This window comes from Sylvia atricapilla, chromosome 5 (genome assembly GCF_009819655.1).
Source record: "Sylvia atricapilla isolate bSylAtr1 chromosome 5, bSylAtr1.pri, whole genome shotgun sequence".
Taxonomy (NCBI): Eukaryota; Metazoa; Chordata; class Aves; order Passeriformes; family Sylviidae; genus Sylvia; species Sylvia atricapilla.
In genome coordinates, this window is record NC_089144.1 from 41,951,552 (window position 1) to 41,973,945 (window position 22,394).

Here is a 22,394-nt window from a genome sequence, read left to right on the forward strand (position 1 = left end):
TAACTTTGTGCTGGTTCTCTTTTATGGCTAACTGGCTCTTCAGCTGTGCCACCAGGTTTTTCAGTGTTGCTGTGGGTGCTCTATTATTTGCTTCTTTTTGGACCTCTAATTCAGCTTTAACATTTGCCAATTCCATCTCCTTCTGAGAAAGTATTTTCCTCAGTTCATTTGCTTCTTCTTTAATTTGTTCAACATCAACTGTGTGCTTTTCTTGAAGCCTAATAAAAAAATAAGCATTAATAGGGTATAGTGTAATAACTAAGTTAGCAAGCTCTAAATAAATCACAAAGGACACAATATTTTATTTTAAAAATATCTGGAAACAGCAAAGAAAGACTGACTCAACAAAGGCAGCCCCCATTTAAGAAGAGAATTACTCATAAGGGTCAGCAAAATTACATTAGAGCATTGTTCATTTTCATTCCTCGCTCTTACAGGTAAAGAAAGCATCATATCTTTTCCTTTTAAACATGGGTTAAACTTTCATGACTTTGAACTTGTTCAGCAGGGAACTCAAATGGATGTGTCATGGGGAGAAAAATGACACAACACAAGCCAGCAAGTAATACAGTAACTTAAAAACAACTTTCTTTTTCACTAAATGGCACAAAGCTAACAACTAAACAGCATTTTTCCAAGCCACAGTATCAGCCCCAGTGAAGGGCTACAGATAAAAATAACTTACAATTGCCAACTATACTGATGCTTTTGAGATTTTTTTTTCAGCTAAATCTTACAGTCAGCAAAAACATGTTCAATTTGATAGATCAGTCCTGTAGCAGCAATACATAATTGACTTGAACCACTCCAATTGTGACTTATGTTAATAATTTAAAAACTTACTGGGCTCTGATTGTCTCAAACTCATTGATTTTCGATAAAGTAATTTGTTTTTGTTTCTCCAAATCAGATGATGTTTTCTTTAATTTTCCAACAAGCGAAGCAAGAGAATTATCCTGTTCTGCTACAGTTTGCTCTAAATGATGAAAGTATTTGCTGATGGATAGGGACATAGAAGTCTTTTTCCCTAACTCCTGTAAAACACAACAAATGCAAGTGATAAACATTTTAAGCTTTAATCAAAAGATAAGCATTACTGCTGCATTTTTAACTCATTCCTAAATATAATCAAGCATTAATAGCTACCATTTATTTAACTGAGATGTGATTCTTAGTTCACAGAGAAACTGGTCAGGCTGGTTTAAAAAGAGCTTTGTACATCTAATGATCAACAGAATACAGCAGAGTACCAGTTTCACCTTATTATAAAGTGCAGAGAGAAATTTTAATTGAAATGGGTTAGCTTAATATAACCATACACAGAATGAGAAGAATAGAAAGCAATATATAACTCCCTCCCTTAGAATTCTCCATAAATTAGGATGATATGCAAAATGCCTGTATATACTGAGGTGGTAACTCTGGTTTTTTACACTTGACTTTTAATGCCTTTCATAGGAAATCTCTCAAAACCAACACAACAATTATATATCAATCACCATTTTATTTTTCCTGTCATCAGTTATTACTCACTTTTGACTGCAAAACTTTCCAACAACAAGGTAAAAAATATAAGAACAACTTCACTAATTCTACAAATACATATGACTCACCAAAGCAGTCTCTTTGAATTTATTAAGGGAATTGTCAGTGTACAAATCTAACTTCTGGTGTAGAATTCTTATATCTTCCTCATGCTTCTTTGTTATTTCCTCTTGTTCCTGTTCAAAATAAAACTTTAGTGACGTATCCTATCACAGAAAGTCATGGAACTTCAGTGCTTTCAAGTTGTTTGTTCAATCATTGCTCAATATTACTCCCCAGATTATCCTCTAATTCTCTAAGTTTTTTGTTTTTTTTTTTCTTCTAGCTATAATCAATGATTTCCTTTCTACATTACTGGGGGGGGGGGGAGGGAAATCAACTTTTGCAATTTTAAGAATTGTAGCAAGTAGTATGGTGTAACAGCACAGAAGCTGGGGAACAAACAGTTGGTGTTGGTCTTCACCAAGAGTGACTATCAGTATGGACAGTAATATCCATACCAGGTACCTTTCGACTTTATGTACTTTGGACTATAGTGTGATCCCATGGATGGAATGCTAGCACACAGCGCACAACAGGCTCATTTTAAGACTGCATCTTCTGGGTTTTTTCCAAACAAAATCCCTTGATTTCTCCTAAAAGAAATAGCTACGTGAGTTAAGCAAAGCACACTAACTGAAGATGATAGGAAGTCCACTTTGGTAATGTGCTTCTGATCCACACTAAAACAGATGCATGTTTGGTTTTGAAGTACTTCTTCGACAAAATGTTTATGATTTAAAATATGCTTTATGGATATAAAGAAAGAACAATATGAATTATGCTTAAATAATATGAAGTATGCTTAGACCCACTGTTTATGCTTAAAAAATGCTTTAGTTTAAAGCATGCTTTGAAAAGAATATTATCCCTAAATGTATGTCTTGCTTGTACTTTCCAAATTCACTACCAGATGCAATCCAGAGATCTGCTGCAAATACTGAAAAATCCCAAAGAAATATACAAAATATAATGAGACCACATCAGCAGAATTATCGTTTTCTTCATGTCACACTTTTTATTCCTGGACACTGTATACATAACCTCTTGACTAAGCAAACCTACTACTCTAAAAAGCAAAAAAAATTTCTATTTTAGCTTTCCACATATAAAGTAAGTAATTGTCTCTGTTCTGTGTGAGATCAGAAACTTTGCCTTTTTCACTAGTAATGAGAAAACAAAGATTCAACTAAAACCAACTTGAAAATGAAAGAAATTTCAGAGAAAATTTTAACTACCTCTCTTGCTTTAGCAAGCATATGTTGGTATCTTTTCAACACTTGCTCCTTTTGATTTAATCTTGCTTGCATATTTGCAATGGTTTGATGAGCAATTTTGATGGCATGATGGTACTCTGAGTCATCTTGTTTGCTTAATTCAGCCATTATTTTCTCTCCTGATGTTGCAGGTAATCGAAGTCTTAATTCGTTTATAACTTTGTCTCTTGATGTAACATTTTGTTCAGCTTTCCACAGAGCAGTCTCCTTTTCTTTTAATTTCTACAACAAAAAGCAATTTATGCATTTACAGAATTCAAACACTGCAAAAAGATTTTACTTTTCAAGAAACGTACCAGAAAAATTTCTCTAAATATACTTATAAACACAAAACACTTTGTACTGGGTTCTGTCTGTATGGGATTACTATTAGATGAAAATGTCCCAGAATATCATTACTGTGTCTTTACATATTATTTTCTTGACACAAGACATTTAACAATGCATTTTGTCCTACCAAATGAAGAAGATGGTGTTTTAGAAATCATTTAAAAACCACAAAGTATCTTCTGTAGCAGAGTAGCAACTTAACAACCCAAGATAAGTGTTTTGTAGCACATGGTAAATTTAACTAGGAATAGGCAACTGAATTTTGGACAGCAAGAGGCATCTTACCCCACTAAATGGATGAATAAAAACATTAGAAAATTCTCCTCTATGATTTGCTCCAATGGAAAAAATATTTAATTTTATTCATGGTGTGATTATATTATTTACATTTTCTGAGTGTTAAATATGTCTAAATGACATTTTAGAAAGGATATTTTTCATGGGAAAAAAAAAGTAAAAGAGCATAGAAACACAAACTTTGTCACTTTAAATTATAATTTATACATTAAATTACCTCCTCCAGTGATCTGCAGGTTGCTCTGGTTTCCAGGATTGTTCGAATATGTTCCTGACTCTTTCTTAAAGCCAACTCAAGTTGTTGTGGGATTGGCAAACTAGGGTCTGGAACTGAGCCTGTAGCCTCTTCTAACTGCACAGAAAGATTCATATTCATGTAATCTCACAGCTCTGAAAAATATGCTTACATGTCTACTTTAAGTGCACGTACCTTTAAAGCTGTGCCAAGTATTTCAGTTTGTTGATGGTCATACTGGTCTAACTGGCGCTGCAGTTCTACTTCTCTCTGGTCCCAAGCCATTTGCCTTTCTTCATGAAACTGTAACAAATGTTGATAGAAGTAGTTTATTTATTGAAGGCAATGGGAATTTTATAGACAACTTCAACTGAAAAAATAGTTACCAAAAAGTAAATCACTCAAACCAGTTATTAAAAAGGATTATGAAACCAAGATATAAACATTTGTGTTAAACAGTTATTAGAAAATCACTTAGTAACATAAGGAATAGGATATTTTTTCAATAGCATGCAGGAATACATACCTTGTTCTGCTGTACAATTTCCTCTTCCAGGTTACTGATTGTACATTCATATTCAGAAATTATATTACGCAAATATTTCACCTCTTCCTTTTGCTTGACTAACTCTCGACTTAGTTTAAGCTCCTGCATATGGAGTTCCTCCATTTTCATGTGCCATTCCATTACCTTGCAATGAATAACACACAGTATATTATAATTTACCATAGGCCAACTAGATGCAGTTTCACTCTTTGGCTTTGAGGCAGGATGGAACTTCTCAAACTAACTGGAAGTCAGGTATTCTGCCTTTTTAAGCTTCTTCACTTTTCTTGAGTGAGGAAGCATGACAAGAGTACAAAACTGTAAGTGGAATGACTGATAAGTGCAGCTGCCAACTGGAGAGGCAACAGGTTTACCTTACACTGACAAAATTGCATTGCAAACAATTTTGAAAAGACCCAAATTATACCTTATGTATCTGCCCAGACTGAACAAAAAAAGTATGCAAGAAATCTGGTCTGTATTTTCTAAAAGAGCAAGAGAATTCAAAACCACTAAAAACTGTATATATTAAAAAAAATGCACACGGACTAAGAAAAATAGACATACTTATATCAAAATGCTCTAGAAAAATATTTGAAAACTGACTTAAAACTAGAATGGGCCCAGAGCATTACAACCATTGCTGACATGCAGACAGTTTTAGCCACAACAGATTATGTATTATCTAACATACAGTGACCTTGAAGAGAAGTGAGAAACCTTTCTTAAGATTTCAGGGCGACATTACTTATGGGTGCAAAATATGCTTAAGCAGAATTACATGAGCATAGTAACATTTACTATCTAAACCACTGCCCCTGCATTTTTTTAAAAATACGTGGATTTAAAGTGAAGACTTCACTCCAAGCTCATGGAACAAAACTTTTGAAAGCTGCTCTGAATTTAATTTATTATTTAATTAGATTAATAATTTAATTCAATTTAATATAACTGCATTTATAGTTAGGGTTTAGTTCCTATGTGGCTTAATTGGGCACCAAAGATAATTAGTTCATATAACTGCACTGACTTTTACAGAAAACGAAGTATGATAGCTGTCATATTCTAACAGTGTATTTTGAAATCAGTATTTTAAAACATATATTTAGAGAACAAACTGAACTTAATTTAAATGCAGATCAGATAAGCAAAGCTATTCAAAGCTATAAAACCACAAACCTTTTGAGCTCCTCTTGTATCTTTCAATGCACTTACTAACTCTTCTAAACTTTTCAGTTTGAGCTCCAGCTCTAATGCTCTGTTTTCTGCATTTCGACGCTCCTGCTGGGCATGCTGAACTTCTTCCAAGATCTTCAGTTTGTCATTCTGTAGCTGAATCATTGTTTTAGAGAATTTCTCTTGCTGTGCTAAAGGCAGAGCACCACTAAACTGTCGCCGCAAAGACTGAACCGTCTGTTGTAGATGCTTGGCTCTATTTCTTCCTTCAAGTCGGGCAAAATATAAGGCTTGATCTCTCTCATCAAGCTTCTGCTCTAAACGTAGATTATGGACCTCCATCTTCTGTAGTTTCATTTTAAACTTCTCCAATTTGCCTACAGCAACAGATTCACTACCTTGAAGGGCTATGATATCTTGGTGCAGTTTTGCAATAATTGCTTTTTCATCTGACTGTGCCTAAGAACAAAATTGATAGAACAAATTTATTTTTCATTTTAATTCAGAATATGTTTACACAGTTTATATGTAAATAAAACCAAGTTATTTTATATATATACGTATGTATTATATATTGCATGTATTTTATTTCACAGAGTAAGAATCAGCCTCTAACAGGCTTTTAATTTTTCCACTATTGTTTCTACAGCTACATTTTAGAAATACACCTTTTCAGATACTGATAGTAAAAATGGTCTCTTTCCAAAATACCAGAAACTGAGGAAGAAATGAATACGTAAACTTAGAAAATATGGAATGTAAAAGCTGGCACAAGTGTTGAATTTAAGGTCTCAAACCCTTCTACAATGTGAAACCAAATTCCAATAAATCATTTTCGCTAATAACAAAACAAAATAGTAAACATATTGCAAATCTTCATTATTTACAAGTAATTTCTCGCCTTATAAAAAACAATCAGACTTTCCTCACCATGAGCTTTTCCTTAACCATGAGCTATTAATTATACAGGAATGAATATTATGTAAACAACAACAAAAAAGGTCAGGATCTGTAATAGCTGCAAAGCTAGAAATTTAATAAATGAAGAAGGGAATAATTAATGTAATAGAGATTTTTCAAAAGGATATGGTCACTACAAGGATTAGCTTGCTAAGATTCTTCTGAAATACTTCTGCAGTTTTTTAATTCATTGCAAAATTACTTCATTTCTTCTCACTTCAAGGAAAAAAGAATCCAAACTGAAGTTTTAATAGAGGCTGAATTTTACCTGATAATCCAAAATTTGCATTCTAAGATATTCCACTTCTTTATCCCTGTATTGCTGGCGTGCCTCCAGAGCTTCAACTTGCGTTTGTGCCACATGAGACAGTTCTCTTAACCTTCCAGGGAAAACAAGACTATTGTATCACTTGAAACCGCTGAACAACCTATTGAGTTTTTCTATATAGAAGATACTAAGAAGAGCTACTCAGTGTGTTTTCTCATATCAAAACATTTGGACTTTGTTCTTCTCAGCACACTCTTCTCTACTACTTAAGAGTTCTGGTTAAGAAAATCTTCTGTATTGCCTCTCAACTTTTTCACAAGACATTTTCTTACACATTATACAGAAGTTTGCTAGCAGTAACCTACTCCAGTAAAACAATGCCATGTTTTTTTTACCTGAACTAAGCATCTCCCCAATTTCTCTCCTATTTAAGGATATAAATGCTCAAAAAATTTCATTCTCCATTCCTTTCTCTGCTTCCCCAAAGAAGCACTTATTTGCAGTGCCAAAAATCACTGCAAGTATCCCTATAGATTTTGCTGGTTTAGGCATTTAAAAGGATAACATTAACTACTTGGATGTAACTTGTACGATCAACATATCTAAAAAGCTTAGGTTTCCAATTTATGCAAAGTTAATCAAAGTAAATGGAAAACCTCCCTCCTAACCTTTGAGATACGAGTCTTTCAAAGACAGAACTACTTTCCAATTAGTTCTATGAGACTTTCATACACAGAATGGCGGTTGTGGCACAGAAGCAAATCAACCTCAATTAGTGTAAAAATACTACTCTAACTATCTAATTGCATACTTACCCTATCTATCCAGGCCAGCACTTAATTTCTTGTGAATGAAACAAACTGCATTCTTTATAGTCAGGAATTAAATGCTTCATCTTCAATGCCAAATTTGGCATGCTCAAAAAAACAGGCATTGAAAATTGGATGCTAGTGATACACAAGTCGTGTATTGTGTAAGAATAGCGTGCCTGAGTTTCCACACATTTCTTAACATACTGAATTCAAAATTTGTAACATCAAGACTTACTTTGATACTTCAATCTTGAGCTCCATCTCACGCTTCTCGAGGTCCATAATTTGTCGTCTATCTGCATCACTTACTGCCTTACTTACACTCTTTGATAGTTCATCTCTTAATTCCTGTTCCACTTTCTGTGCCTCAAGATTGATTTTGGTGAGCTTAAAAAAATCAAAACCAGAAACAAACAAAATTATATCCTAAGCACATAACCGCTCAAACTCTGCAATGAAATAGCAGCCCCAAAAGTATCTTTTCTCTTTCAGTCATTACAAAACACAGTTCAGCTGTGATGAGGTTGTGCTCAAAAAACTAGTTTCCCTTACTCTCTGCTTAAGCATTTTTTTAACAGAATTCCATGCACATAGGAATGGATACACAATTGGCACACAAAAGGATTCTAAACTGAACACAAATTTTATTAGTGTGTTTTCTTAAAACGATTACTGCAATAACTTGCTCCTAAACTAAAGTGAAAAATAAAAATACATTTAAAAAAAAAGACTGTAAACACTTTAGGAAATGAACAGTCCTACATATTTATATACTGCCTTTTAGGTTGGCATTGGATCACAAATAGAGCTTATAAATGCCAAGACTGACAATAATATTGTCCCTTTATTCTTTCTAAAAAAATGTTTCTTAATTAGTCATTCAAGCAGCCTGATTTTTCAAGTTGATTATCAAACACTGAATAACCAATATCTCAGTTCAAACTAAAAAGCATTAAAATCGAAAATCTTAATCTATCTCAATCCTAACACAGAGAAATCTCAGAACTTAATTAGTATATACAGTTGTATATACTAATTCATTATTCTGAAACTACTTATTCTTAACAAAATAACTGATTTCCTAAAAAAACAAGAAGAAGTGCAGGGTATCCTCATGCATCTGGAAAACTAAAAGTAGAATGCTGAAGTTGATTTATGACGAAAAAGATGAATAGTAGAGTTCTAATTATCAGTTCTTAAACTGGTATCTCTTCCATCTTTCATTAATTACACCTGCACAAACATATTATCTCTTTCTCAAACAAAAAAAACAATTATACTAGATTAGGAGGTATTGACAGCAGGACTATATGAAACAGAAGATGTATGTCCTAAAAACCATCGAAATGGGGCAAAAAAGGGATACAGAGGCACTAGTAAGAAAGAATGGCATCAGGAGTTCATCAACTCAGAATGAAGGAAGACCATTTTTACATTACTGGGGGAAAAAATCAACTTTTGCAGTTTTAAGCTATGTAGCAAGTAGCATGCTGTAACAGCACAAAAGCTGGAGAACAAAGCAGACTTAAAAGTATCACAAGACAAATAATATACACAAAAGATAATATGAAAAATGTGACACTAGAGTACATCACCCAAAGTATTATCAAAATAAAAGAACCCATCCCATCAGAAAAGGCTTCAGCAATACTGCTGCTGAACGGCTTTATATTCAGTTACTCCATCTCCCATATTAAATCAAATCAAAACAACGTAAAAAACATTACCAAAACAACAGAGAATCAAGGAGGCACACAAGAGCAATCTAAAATAGTTAGATTACACTCTAGCAAAAGACAAGGAGTGAAAATGAATACAGTCTATCAGCATTCCTATCAATTATTCTCTTTCTGTCCTTGTGCTTAAATTACAGACCAGTAATGTCACAAGAACAAATCTGTAAAATTCCTATAAATAAATTTATTGCAGAAATTATAATAAAGTCGAAAGAAAATAAATTTGTATAAAAAATTGAAGTATTAATAGTGTGGAAAAAAAATCTAACAAGTTTAAGACTGATAGGACAGGAATACCATGTTTCATCAGCTTCAATGGCACATGACTTCTATTTCTCTACTAGAGACAATGAGTGGCATAGGGCACATAGTCTGTAACAGAATCATGACATTATCATTCGCACAAGGGACGTAAACTTCAAACCTTTTTCTGAATAATTCATAATTATAAGGAAAAAAGATCATATGGATTAGACAAAAGAAATAACAAGTTCAGAACAGACTTTTTTCTTGCAGTCTGCTGACAAAAGTAGGAAACTATCTGTAAAGATGCTCATCATGTGTTTTACTATTAACTAATTCTTAAAATAAACTACTGTCAAATTAATTAGCTCTATTTTTACCAATGTCTTGCATATGCAGAATTGCAGCTCTTATGGGCTGTAAAACAATTTTTTGCATCATAAGCTTATTTATAAACTTATTTATTGACATAAATTGATATTATTGACATAAATAATTTTTGCAAAGCTCAAAATATGATTTTAAGATATATCACATTAGATTGTTAAATCTCAGCAGATTTACCTCAGCAAATTTTGTTTCCAATTCAAAATTACGTTCTTCTATTTGCTTTACAGTACTTCTTAAGTGTTCATACATTCGTTGTGAATGTTCTGCTCTCTGTCTTTCATTTAGTTCCTTCATTTCCAACATTGTGATCTTCTTAGAAATGGACAAAATCTCACTGTTAGTTATTGCTTTTGTGGCTTTGTCCATGGCACTGTCATCCCCTACAAGAAAAAATACTTAAATTAAGAAATACACAAATTGATTCAACTATGAAAATTATTTCCACCATGAAACCAATCATGAGTTTTGCTTTATTTGTGTCAAGTAAACTTTATCAGAACATCTATAGTATTTCTTTTAAACTGGAGGCATGGTTATCTTGCCTTACTACATGTTTGAAAAATATGCAATTTGAACAAAATACTACTATCAATTATGAATGCATGTATCTGCAATCCTGGTTGTTAAGAGTGATAGCTATTTTTAATGGAGCATTTCATCTTATCTTAATACAACTGGTAAATCTTCAGGAAATTTAATTTAAAATCTGTAAAAGAAACAGGGTAAAGGATTTCTTCCTGAATAATAGGAATGAAATCTACACAAAGAAACGGCAGCTATTAACAAAGAATACTTTGTTTCAAGGCATGAAACCAGCAGAAAGAAATTACTTTCTTGACAATCTCTGAAACACTAGGGCTGACAATCAAGTTAGAACATATTAAGAAAAAAAAATTCAGGTGATATTGCATTAAAAGCTTTTAAACCCTTGACCCATTAACCCAGGAAAGTCAAAGCAGTAGTTTCCAGAGAAAAATATCAAACTTGGTTTTAATCAAATGAAACATACAACAAAAAATTCAGCTCAATAATGGAGATCATTACTGAAAGACATAAAATAGTTAGGGTTTTTTTAATTTTTCATTATTTTAAGACATATCAATTTTAAACTATATTAAAGTATTATTTTATACAGGATGTACCACTTGGTGCTTAATGTTGCAATATAACTTTCATACTTGCCTAGTTTAGTCATCTGCTCCCAAGCTTGTTCTACAGTGTGAAGTTTTTCTTTCGTGATCTCCAGTTCCTTACTCAATGAATTTATCTGTGCTTTCAAGGATTCATTCTCACGCTAGATGACAGAAAAGTTGCAACATAATAGCAAACTACTGAATTGTAGCAGATTTCATGTTTAGTATCTACAAAATCTTTCAGATTAACAGATTTCACCTGTGTGCAACCCATAACCTACATATATGGCAACAGAAGAGTATATGTTTGTAAAGTGTGTATGTTTTATAAGTGTAAAAATGTTGGTCTTTGTCCTATGTACCTTACTGTCACAGCTAGTAATACTGTAAGTATTTACTACCAGTGACTGTGATTCCTACAGTGTCTAGAATTAGATGAGAAAACCTTTGCCATATAAGCACTTGATTAACAGTGGCAAAGAAATTCTTCTGGAGGATTACTTCATCCCACAAAGAATTCTTCATCTTGCACATAAATACCTATTTGAGACAGATCACACATTCTTTTTAGTTCTTTTAGGCATTTAATAAAGGTGTCAAATATTACTTTTGTAAATGTTCCTTCATTCCTCCAAATAGAAATACAAATTTCCACACTAACCAATAAAACTCATTGAAGACTGCAAATTAATTTCCAATTTTTAGTTTTCTGGACATGTTTTTAGTTGATAAATTATTCTCTAGCTCTATGAAGTTGCTGAAGTTTTCATACACACAAAATCATACACATAAAATAAACATAGGAGTCCTTCATTCTTTACCACCCAAGAAAAGTTGGAGGTAGTAATGTATCTTTGAAGCCAACTTCACAGTTCTTGAGAAGAAACTCCCTCCTACTTCAGAATAAAACTTCACGGGAAGAGTTAAATATTTGCAGTGCCTGCAATATTTTGCAAGCACATTATGAACAATCTTTAGGGTCTTTTACGGAAGTAAAATTCCAAAGCTTTACTCCCTTTGGAACATTTCATTCCTATAAAAGCTGGGACTTAGTAAGAGAGATACATACTTCGAGAGAAAGCTTTGAAAGTGTTTACATTCATTCTATTTTCCTTACGATGTCCAAAACTGAAGAAGACAGCAAATATTCATTCCGCCAGCCTTGTTTTAGTAATCAAAGAACTAAAAATTATTTCTGAGAGAACATATCCAAAGCTTAGTTTAAACAATAAACAAACAAAAAAACAAAGAATCAAAACTAAATGCTTTTCTGTCTGCCCATTTTTTTCCTTAGGGTTAAAACCTAACACAAACATTACCTCCATGTGTTCCATGTTTGTTGTCCGTTGCACAAGCCAATTATCCTTTTGCAACATCTCTCTGTATTTAGCAGTTAATGCATTGTACTGCTTATTGGCCACTTCTAGCTCAGACAATGGCACACTACCATCCAGCACTTTTTGCAGAGCTGCAATCTTAAAGCAAGCCATTTCCTAAGAAAATAATGAACACAATAGGTTACTAAGACCAGCTAGAAATTTAAATACAAAAGTACTCCACGGAAAAAGAAGAATACTTAATATAATGCTTTAGATATTAGTTTATTTTTTAAAATTACTGTTAATCTTTAAAAATCACCTGCAAAAAATATTGAGAAAACTTCTCTGATATTCTAGTTCTCTGGGTAATTTTATTAATAGTTGCCTCTCAAGGCACTGTAAAAACATATCTTATAAAATTAATACAGGCCCTAGCAATCTGCAAGACCAAAAAGTAAGATTCAGTTTCATATGATGATCATAGAATCACAGAATCGTCTGGGTTGGAATGGCACCTTGAAGATCACCTAGTTCCAAACCACCGTGCCACAGGCAGGGACACCTTCCACTAGATCAGGTTGGTCAGAGCCCCATCCAACCTGGCCTTGAGCACTTGTCCAGGGACAGGGCATCCTCAACCTCTCTGGGCAACCTGTGCCAGTGCCTCACCACCCTCACAGCTAAGAAATTCTTCCTAATATCTACTCTAAATCTACTCTCCTTTGGTTTGAAGTCAGTCCCCCTTGTCCTGTCACCATATACCCTTGTCAAAAGTTTCTCTCCGTATTTCTTATAGGTTCCCTCCAGATACTGGAAAGCCAGATTTAGGTCACCCAAGAGGCTTCCTCATTTTCAGTCTGAATAATCCCAATTCTCTCAGCCTTTCCTCATAGCAGTCACACTGCTTTGGATGCAGCCCAGGACACATTTGGCTCTCTGGGCTGTGAGTGCATATTGCTGGGTCATGTCCAGCCTCTCATCCACCAGCAGCCCCAAGTCCTCAGCAGGGCTGCTCTCCATCTGTTCATTCCCCAGCCTGGATTGGTACCAGGAGTTGCTGTCACCCAGGTTCAGCACACTGGCACTTGGTCTTATTAAACCACATGAGATTCCCATGGATCCACGTCTTGAGCTTGTCCAGGTCACAATGCTTATATAAACACAAAGAATATTTCTACAAGATTTGTAACAGCAATTAGCAAGCTTTTGGGAAATGTATTCAAGAAACTAGTAATAACTCAATTTAAAAACAAAGGCTATTTCTTTCCAAACTGTAAAATTAAAATTGTGTGTTATTACTACTATAAACTATACCTTGAATCGTTGCAAGTTTCCAATCTTCCCTGTAACTGCAGTCTCCATATGTGTTATTTCACCCTTCAGTTTCTCATTTTCTTTTCTTAGGTGCCGTTCCATTTCAAGTAAAGTGGTACACTGCCTTGTTAATGATTTCTCATTAACTCGTAAAACAGTTATTTTTCTGTTATTTTCTGCAAGTACTTTCTTTGTTTCATCAGGATCCATCTGAAGTGTGTCAAGTAAATTCTGTAAAACATTTTTTTAACAGGACCCTTGTACAGAAATATGGTAAAGCACAACTACATACACAAGATCTCTTGTATATTTTTAGCCTAGGTGGAAAAAAGTTCCATTAATTTGTCTGAAATATTTTTTTTTTGCTAATAAAATATGTACACACACTCAACATATGCTCAAACATACAATATTCTAAGAAAAAGATGAATCTTCAAAACCAGAAGCTAAGTACATTTGACTGACTAACTAGAACATTAATTAAGGCTGACACTTTCAAAATTTAGAAAGAATGGTTCTCTGCATTTACTGTCACCAGTCTTCCTCTTAATACTAGAATAAAAAAAAATGGAACGATTTTCTAAACAAAATAGAAGTCCAAACAAACCCTAATAAGGTCCTGCTTTGAAGACCAAACCCATACTTGTAAAGGATCCCTTCCATAGTAACATTTATGTGTATGTGTGTGCACACGTGTTTGCATGCATGTGTAAATCCCAGGAGGGGCAGTGGTGGGGAGAGAAACTATGGCAACTCAGGTCAAAGAAGTTATGTGAGCTTTAGCTTTGCTGTCACACACATTAGTTTGCCAAGGAGATAGGTAGAAATTGGAGCTGTTAGAACTCAGGTGTCTAAACATCCAGTTACTTTCAACAGCCTGTGGTATCCTTGCTCATATCTGCTTCTCTAAAAGGACACATGTAGCTGATGTGCCTTTGGTTAAATTTTGCAAAGTTTGGTACCCAAATACTTAAAATTGCGTATTTCTGTGTCTGTTACCTGTTTCAATTCCAGGAACTTCTCAATACCACCAACACTTTCCAGTTTTCCTAATGTAATATTGAATTCAGACTTGGTGAAGTAAATCAAAATAGAAAGATTAATTTTGTTTCTTATTTTTCTGAAACATTGATTCATATACACTAACAGTTTATATATAATAAGATGCAACTGAAAGTAGTAACTCTAATTCTTAGTGTAAACTAATGTATTTTCCAAGGGCTTGTTTGCATGCTCCTCCTCCCATTCAAACAGCCTGGGTAACAACTATTGTCAAGAGAGCAGTATGAGTGTAAATACTGTGAACAGAATACCCAAGACTGCCTGAGAAGGCATTTGCTCAGAACTGATAATCTTGAAGAGAAAGACTAGCCAGACTGATTAATGACTTCAAATAAAGAAGATGTCAGCTTGAAAATTGGCATTTAAAAAGCATTAAAACTTCTAACAGTAGGGGCAGAAAGGATTATAATGCCGCACTCATAACCTAGTTCAGCTTCAGAGGCTTCTCCACTGCCCCTGCATCTTCTGAGAATTACCAAGTGATTCTTCCCTGTTGATCAAACACCTCAGCACTCCAGATGGTCTGGAGGTACTAAGTGCAACAATTAGGGACCCACAACTCAGGTGTGTGATGTGACCTCCTGGGGTGGTTTCTCCCCAGTGCATGGATTAGCAGACTGCAGGAAGGCCAAGGGGCACAGACAACACTGCAGCATCCTTGTGTGTACACAGCACCCTGGGGCACACACAAGAGGAGGGTGTACACATTTTCCCTATCTAAAAAACTAGAGCAGTGTATTAAAACCTCCGTTCTATGTGCTAAAATCTTTTTGAAAAATGAAAGTAACAGAATTACTTACAGAATACGCCTTTATTTTTGTAGCATCCTGTTCTTTTTGCTCTTCTAGTTTTTTCATTTCCTCTTTAATATTTTCTGATTCTTTTTGCCAGCTTTCTTTTTGACTAAAACAGTAATGAACTTTTGTTTATTATTATGAAAGACCTGATGATTTTAAAAACTGTAACTTCAACAGTAATTCTGAAATACTGCAAACCAAGGTGCTTACTTTTAGCAGTAATATAATTTGAAAAGGACATGATAAATTGTAGATGGATTACTGAAAATCAATATCCTCTGTTTAGCCTACAGCTGGTTAAATGATGAGTATAATTCTTCAGTGTCTTGTTTGTTTTTCAAAGGCAGAGATATATATGCCTTGCTTTCCTACTTTTTTGCCTACAAATATTTTCTTCTATTACATTTCTTTTTATTTCAGATGCTTAAAGGATGTAACTTCCCACCCTTGTTTTGCTATTTCAATGAAAACCACATCCAAAACATTAAAAAAATTAAACTTATTCAGTTTCACTTTGGCCTGAGCTACTCTTCTCTATCCATTTTCATTTATTTATTCGGGAAAAACACTAAACTATGATCTTTCATACATGTCTAATAAGGAAGGTCCTATAGACTATATGGCATAGTTTAGGCTAGTTCAAAGAATTCACAGAATCACTAGGTTGGAAGAGACCTTCAAGCTCATCGAGTCCAACCCATGCCCTAACACCTCAACTAAACCATGGCACCAAGTGTCATATCCAGTCTTTCTTTAAACACATCCAGGGATGGTGACTCCACCACCTCCCCAGGCAGACCACTGCAGTACTTTATCACTCTTTCCATGAAAAACTTGTACCTAATATCCAACCTATATTTCCCTTGGTGCAGTTTCAGACTGTGTCTCTTGTTCTATCAGTTGCTGCCTGGAGAAAGAGACCAATCCCCACCTGACCACAACCACCTTTCAGGGAGCTGTAGAGAGTGATAAGGTCACCTCTGAGTCTCCTTTTCTCCAGGCTAAACACCCCCAGCTCCCTCAGTTGTTCCTCACAGGGTTTGTGTGCCAAGCCCCTCACCAGCCTCGTTGCCTCCTCTGGATGTGCTCAAGTGTCTCAATGCCCTCCCTAAACTGAGGGCCCAGAACTGGACACAGCACTCGAGGTGTGGCCTCACCAGTGCCCAGGACAGGGGAAGAATGACCTCCCTGCTCCTGCTGGCCACACCATTCCTGATCCAGGCCAGGAGCCATTGACCATCTTGGCCACCAGGGCACACTGCTGGCTCCTGTTCAGCTGCTGTCACCAGAACCCCCAGGTCCCTTTCTGCTTGGGCACTGTCCAGCCACACCATCCCCAGCCTATAACACTGCAGGGGGTTATTGTGGCCAAAGTGCAGGACTTGGCACTTGGACTCCTTAAACTTCATCCTGTTGGACTCTGCCCATCCATCCAACCATTCCAGGTCTCTCTGCAGAACCATCCTACCTTCCAGCAGATCGACACATGCTCCCAGCTTAGTGTAATTTGCAAATTCACTAATGAAAGACTCAATGCCCTCATCCATATCATCAGTAAAGATATTGAACAGAACTGGCCCCAGCACAGACCCCTGAGGGACACCACTGGTGCCTGGCTGCCAGCTGGATGCAGCACCCTTCACCACCACTCTCTGGGCTCAGCCATGCAGCCAGTTCCTAACCCAGCAGAGTGCTCCTGTCCAAGCTGTGGGCTGCCAGCTTTTCCAGGAGTGTGCTGTGGGAGACAGTGTGAAAGGCCTTGCTGAAGTCCAAATGGACAACATCCACAGCCTTTCTTGCATCCACCAGGTGGGTCATCTGGTCATAAAAGGAAATCAGGTTGGTCAAACATGACCTACCCCTCCTAAACCCATGCTGGCTGGGTCTGAGACCCTGGCCATCCTGTAGGTGCTGTGTGATGACACTCAGTATAAACTGTTTCATTACCTTACCTGGTACTGAGGTCAGGCTGACTGGTCTATAATTACCAGGATCCTCCTTCCCACCCTTTTTGTGAATGAGTATCACACTGGCCAGCTTCCAGTCATCTGGAACCTCACCAGTGAGCCAGCACTGCTGGTAAATGATGAAGAGTGGCTTTTGCAAGCTCATCTGCCAGCTCCCTCATCACCTTGGGATGGATCCCATCTGGTCCCATGGAGTCATGAACATCCAAGTGGACCGGCAGTTCTCTGACTGCCTCCTCCTGGATAACAGGGGGACCATCCTGCTCCCTGACACCATCTACCAGTCCAGGAGGACAGCTGTCCTACAGGCAAATAATCTTTCCACTAAAAACTGAGTCAAAGTCATTAAGCACCTCTACCTTCTCCTCATCTACAGTTTCTAAGTTCCCTCCTCCATTTAGTAAAGAACAAAGGTTGGTCTTACCCTTCCTTTTACCATTGACATATTTCTAAAAACATTTTTTATTATCCTTTACAGACGTTGCCATTTTAATTTCAAACTGAGCTTCAGCCTCCCCAATTTTATTCCTACATGCTCTAGTAGCCCCCTTAAATACTTCCTGAGAGACCTGATCCTCCTTCCAAAGATGATACATCCTCTTTTTATTCCTAAATTCCTCCAAAATCTCGTTGCCCATCCAGCCTGGATGTTTGCCTCACTGACCCATCTTCCGGCACACAGGGATGATCTGTTCCTGTGCCCCCAAGATTTCTGTGTTGAAGCATGCCCACCACTCCTGGACTCTATTTGCAAACAACTGGTCTAACATAGTTCCTCTCCTGGTGGGCTCACCCAGCAGCTGCAACAAAAAGTTGTACTCCACACACTCTAAAAATTTCCTGGACTGCCTCTTTTCTGCTGTATTAAGTTCCCAGCAGATGTCTGGTAGGTTGAAGCTGTCTACAAGAACAAGGGCTGGTGACCCTGAAAAATTCTCCAGCTGCTTATAGAGTAAGTTGTTCACTTCTTCCTCCTGGTTGGGTGGACAGTAACAGACTCCCAGTAAGATGTCAATCTTGTTGGCCTTCCCCTTAATTCTTACCCATAGGCATTCAACTTCATTGTCATTACTTTCAGTGCAATGGCATCAATACCTCCCTAATATAAAGGGCCACCCCTCCACGTCTTCTCCTTTTCCTGTCTCTCCTGAAGAGCTTGCAGCCATCCAGTGCAGTGCTCAGCTATGTGAGTCATCCTACCACGTTTCCATAATGGCAACTACATCACAGCTTTGCAGCTGCACCATGGCCTCCAGCTCTTCTTGTTTGTTACCCATGCTGCATGCATTGGTGTACACACACCTCAGCTGGGCTGCTGATTTCACCCCTAACTCAGGCTTACCACCCTTGGGCCTAATTCCAGACAGCCCAGCTGGGTCCCCTTCCCCCTTCAAACCTAGCTGAAAGCCCTCTCAACGAGTTCTGCTAGTTAGTGCACTAAAATCCTTCTGCCCTTAACAGAGAGACGGAGCCCACCCAGTTCCAGCAGGCCAGGTGCTGTGAAAGATACCCCATGATCAAAGAACCCCAAATTCTGCCAATGACACCAACCCTTGAGCCACTTGTTGATAAGGTGGGCTCTCCTACTCCTTTCACCTTTTTTCTCAGCCACCAAAGGGATTGAGGAAAAGACTACCTGTGCTCCCACCCTATCAACAACTTGACCCAGTGCCCTAAAGTGTTTTGTAATTGCCCTGACACTCCTCTTTTCAGTCTCATCACTGCCAGCCTGGAGTATCAGCAGCGGGTAATATTCAGAGGGCTGAATCAGCCCAGGAAGTCTCTCAGTGATATCCTATACCTGGGCCCAGGGAGGCAGCAGACCTCCGTGTGGGATGGGTCTGGTTGACATATGGGGCCCTCTGTTCCCCTCAGTAGGGAGTCACTCACCACAACTACCCTTCTTTTCTTTTTGATGCCAGAGGTGGTGATCCATGATCTATCCTACAGATGAATCATAACTGGGAGGCTCACTGGGCAGATCATTTTCTTGTAAACACCTGGCTCTCTAGATCCAGGGGCTCATGCCTATTCTGAAGTGACACCTGGCTAGGGGATGTAGGTTGGGAGGAATTTTTATTATTGCCTCCCCAGGCAGGGACTCATTTCCACTCCCCTCCATCTACCAGGTGTCCTCCTATTAGCCAAGACTGGGAGGCATAGGAGCCCTCTGACTCTTGGTGGGCTTCCCTCAAGGATGAAGGTCTGAAATCCACCAATCTATTTTCCTTTCACTTTCACTGATACTCCTTAGTCTTTGAACTTCCTCCCTAAGCTTGGCCACTAGTGAAAGGAAATTGTTCACCTGTTCACACTGCAGGCAGGTTTCCTCCATAGCACCTCTTAAAACCATTGATAAGCTCAAACACTCTGCACAGGAATGGGTCTGTACAGACACATCCTTTTTGGAGGGTTCCATTTGGTCACACACACTTGCACTATCTGCAGTTTTGGATCACGTGAAAAACATTACTAACAGAAACCCCAAAACCAATCAAACAACAGAAACACCGCAAACAACACACAGCAAACCTCACTAGCAAGAAACCTGCAACCCTGCCTGCTTGTCCTGCCACGCAAACTGCCATGCCCTCAGAGCTGTGACCCGCCCCTGTTTGCCCTAGAGGCCTCTTCTAATCAGCCTGCCACTCAACGATGGAAGAAGCCCCACCCAGCTCCTGCATTACTCACAAGTGTATTTCAGAGATATTTTCAAAGAGGCATCTAAGTTTCTTAAACAACAGAGTAAAATGGAGGAGAATTAAAGAAAATTCTTTGAAACTGACTTTTAATGGGATGCCAAGTCTAAGAATCTCCTCCTTCAACTTCAGTCTGTACCAGGTTTAGAGAATGAGCCTTGAATCATCATTTTATCCCTGTCACTGGAGATACCTTATCTAGCAGTAAATGAGGCAGTACATTAGTACATTACAGTCTTCAATAAAAAGCTCTCTAATGCCTAAAAAAGAGATAATGTTGTCAGAGAATTTAACTGATTCAAAGAACGAAGAGAAGTTTCTGAAAGATTAAACCCTTATCCAGAACATCTGCGTGACTGTTCAGTCCAATCCAGAGAGGATCCAACTAACAATTTGTTAATCGCAAAATCAAAATGATCATATTCATCCCTATCCTACCAACAGATGAAAATACTTTTTCAATTTTTTTTGCCATTATTTTATGGAATTTAGGTTCACTGAAGCATATAAAATAACTAGGAGCCCAAAAGAAAACCAACCACCAAACCCTGACAACTTGAAATTTTCAGAAATCTCTGACTGTATTTGGACAGCAGTTTGCTTTTTTCCCCTCCCCTCCTCTCCTCTCCCAAAAACCTATTAGAACCCATACTTAAAAGCAAAAGAAAATGAGGCTGAAGAGTCCATCATACCACGTTCTAGTAAAACGCAAGATACCAGATGCAGAAAGCACAATGAAATCCTCATGATAAAATATGCAACATTAGAAGAGTACACATGAGATGGTTTTATAGGAGTTTTCTGAATCTTTACAGGACTAAAGAAAATGTATGGAGTCCATATCCAAACATGGCAGCACTTAGGACATTAACCAAACTACTTCAGCAGAGCAGCAAGTCTTGTCTCAAGACTCTTAAATATTTAGATTAATTGAATTTTCATAATTCAGAAAATAGAGTAATACCTTTGATATTCTTTATATAGCAGGCCTTGTTGATGACGAATTACTGCAAATTTTCGCTTGTAGTCCTCTACAGCATCTTCTAATTGTTTAAGCAACTTCTCTTTGTTTTCTAGTTCCTAATTAATATTTTCGAAATAAAAACACAGGAATTATTAATGTAGGTTTTAAACATGAAACTAGCAATTTAATCAAAATGGCAATCCTTTGTGTTTTCATGATAGATGCTTCTGCCATGAACTACGAATATGAAATATGCATTTTCTTTAGAAGCAACGGATGAAAAAAATCCAGTGAGCTGCAGCATTCATTAATCAGTGTGAAATAGAGCACAATTACACTGCAGGTTACAGCCCTCCAAGTTCAAAACACTATGACCTGTAGCTAGCCCAGAAAGAATACTAACTGAATGTCTTAACTGGCAGGTGGCATTTTCTTCTCAATTTTTCAAATACTCTTCTACTATATAAGCATACAGAGCTGAAAAAATATTCTTTAATGAAAAAAATAAAAAAAAGTTATCAAAGACAGGAAAAGATAAATTAATAATAATAAAAAGGGGCTTTTTTACTTCCATTCTGAAATAGTTCTTCATTACTATTTTACTGTTTGCTATGCTTCCCATGGGAATCACTGGAATCTGTTTCAATGTATTTATGCCTTTATTTACAGTTGTTGATGTATTTTTGACAAATAATGGAATGAAAATTCATACAGTAAATTAATAGAGACCTTGACTCTATAGAGAAAAACTGTTCAAGGTTGATTTGCATATGCAGACTCAGGTGTAGAATCCAGACAGCAGTAAGAGATAATTTCTCATAGAAAGAGTGCAGCTGTGGAAGTAGAAGGAAGAGTGGGCAAATATTTAGATCAAAATTCAGATTTAAAACAAAAAAATCTGAATTTCTGTCCGAAATTTGTTAGCTATTACCTTTCAGGCTTACAGCACAACAAAATACCTACAGCTTTAAATACAGAATATCCCAAAGAGTTTAGTAAATGTTGGAACACCAAAATAATTTTTGAGAGATCTCTCAGGCCATATACAGCATATTACTGGATTTTAAAGGAATAAGATACATGTTACGAATACTCTTTATTTCAAGGAATATATGAGTTACCTGTGTAAGATGTATTAAATATTCGTTCAGAGAATTAATTGTATTAACACTTGAAGGAGCCATTCCTTCTGGAAGATTCACTGTTTGGAAGACAATATTGGCACCTTCTGACTCATGTAGTAAGCAAATTTCACTTTTCATTTGTTCAATCTAAAGATAAGAC

At 36.8% G+C, this 22,394-nt stretch overlaps 1 protein-coding gene across 1 annotated transcript in view; it reads right to left on the reverse strand.

Moving 5' to 3' along the window:
* The window catches only part of CEP290 (centrosomal protein 290), a 52,732-nt gene that overhangs the window by 17,866 nt on the left and 12,472 nt on the right, over positions 1 to 22,394 (reverse strand). Inside the window, exons 21-37 of the mRNA XM_066319247.1 lie at positions 22,232 to 22,381; positions 21,111 to 21,226; positions 15,484 to 15,586; positions 13,622 to 13,852; positions 12,308 to 12,481; positions 11,038 to 11,149; positions 10,030 to 10,235; positions 7,722 to 7,873; positions 6,675 to 6,786; positions 5,450 to 5,905; positions 4,250 to 4,414; positions 3,919 to 4,026; positions 3,706 to 3,840; positions 2,823 to 3,083; positions 1,614 to 1,721; positions 844 to 1,034; positions 5 to 218 (exon numbers count right to left, since the gene is read on the reverse strand). Coding sequence (XP_066175344.1) covers positions 5 to 218; positions 844 to 1,034; positions 1,614 to 1,721; positions 2,823 to 3,083; positions 3,706 to 3,840; positions 3,919 to 4,026; positions 4,250 to 4,414; positions 5,450 to 5,905; positions 6,675 to 6,786; positions 7,722 to 7,873; positions 10,030 to 10,235; positions 11,038 to 11,149; positions 12,308 to 12,481; positions 13,622 to 13,852; positions 15,484 to 15,586; positions 21,111 to 21,226; positions 22,232 to 22,381 — 2,994 coding nt within the window. The remainder of the gene's footprint in view (positions 1 to 4; positions 219 to 843; positions 1,035 to 1,613; positions 1,722 to 2,822; positions 3,084 to 3,705; positions 3,841 to 3,918; positions 4,027 to 4,249; positions 4,415 to 5,449; positions 5,906 to 6,674; positions 6,787 to 7,721; positions 7,874 to 10,029; positions 10,236 to 11,037; positions 11,150 to 12,307; positions 12,482 to 13,621; positions 13,853 to 15,483; positions 15,587 to 21,110; positions 21,227 to 22,231; positions 22,382 to 22,394) is intronic.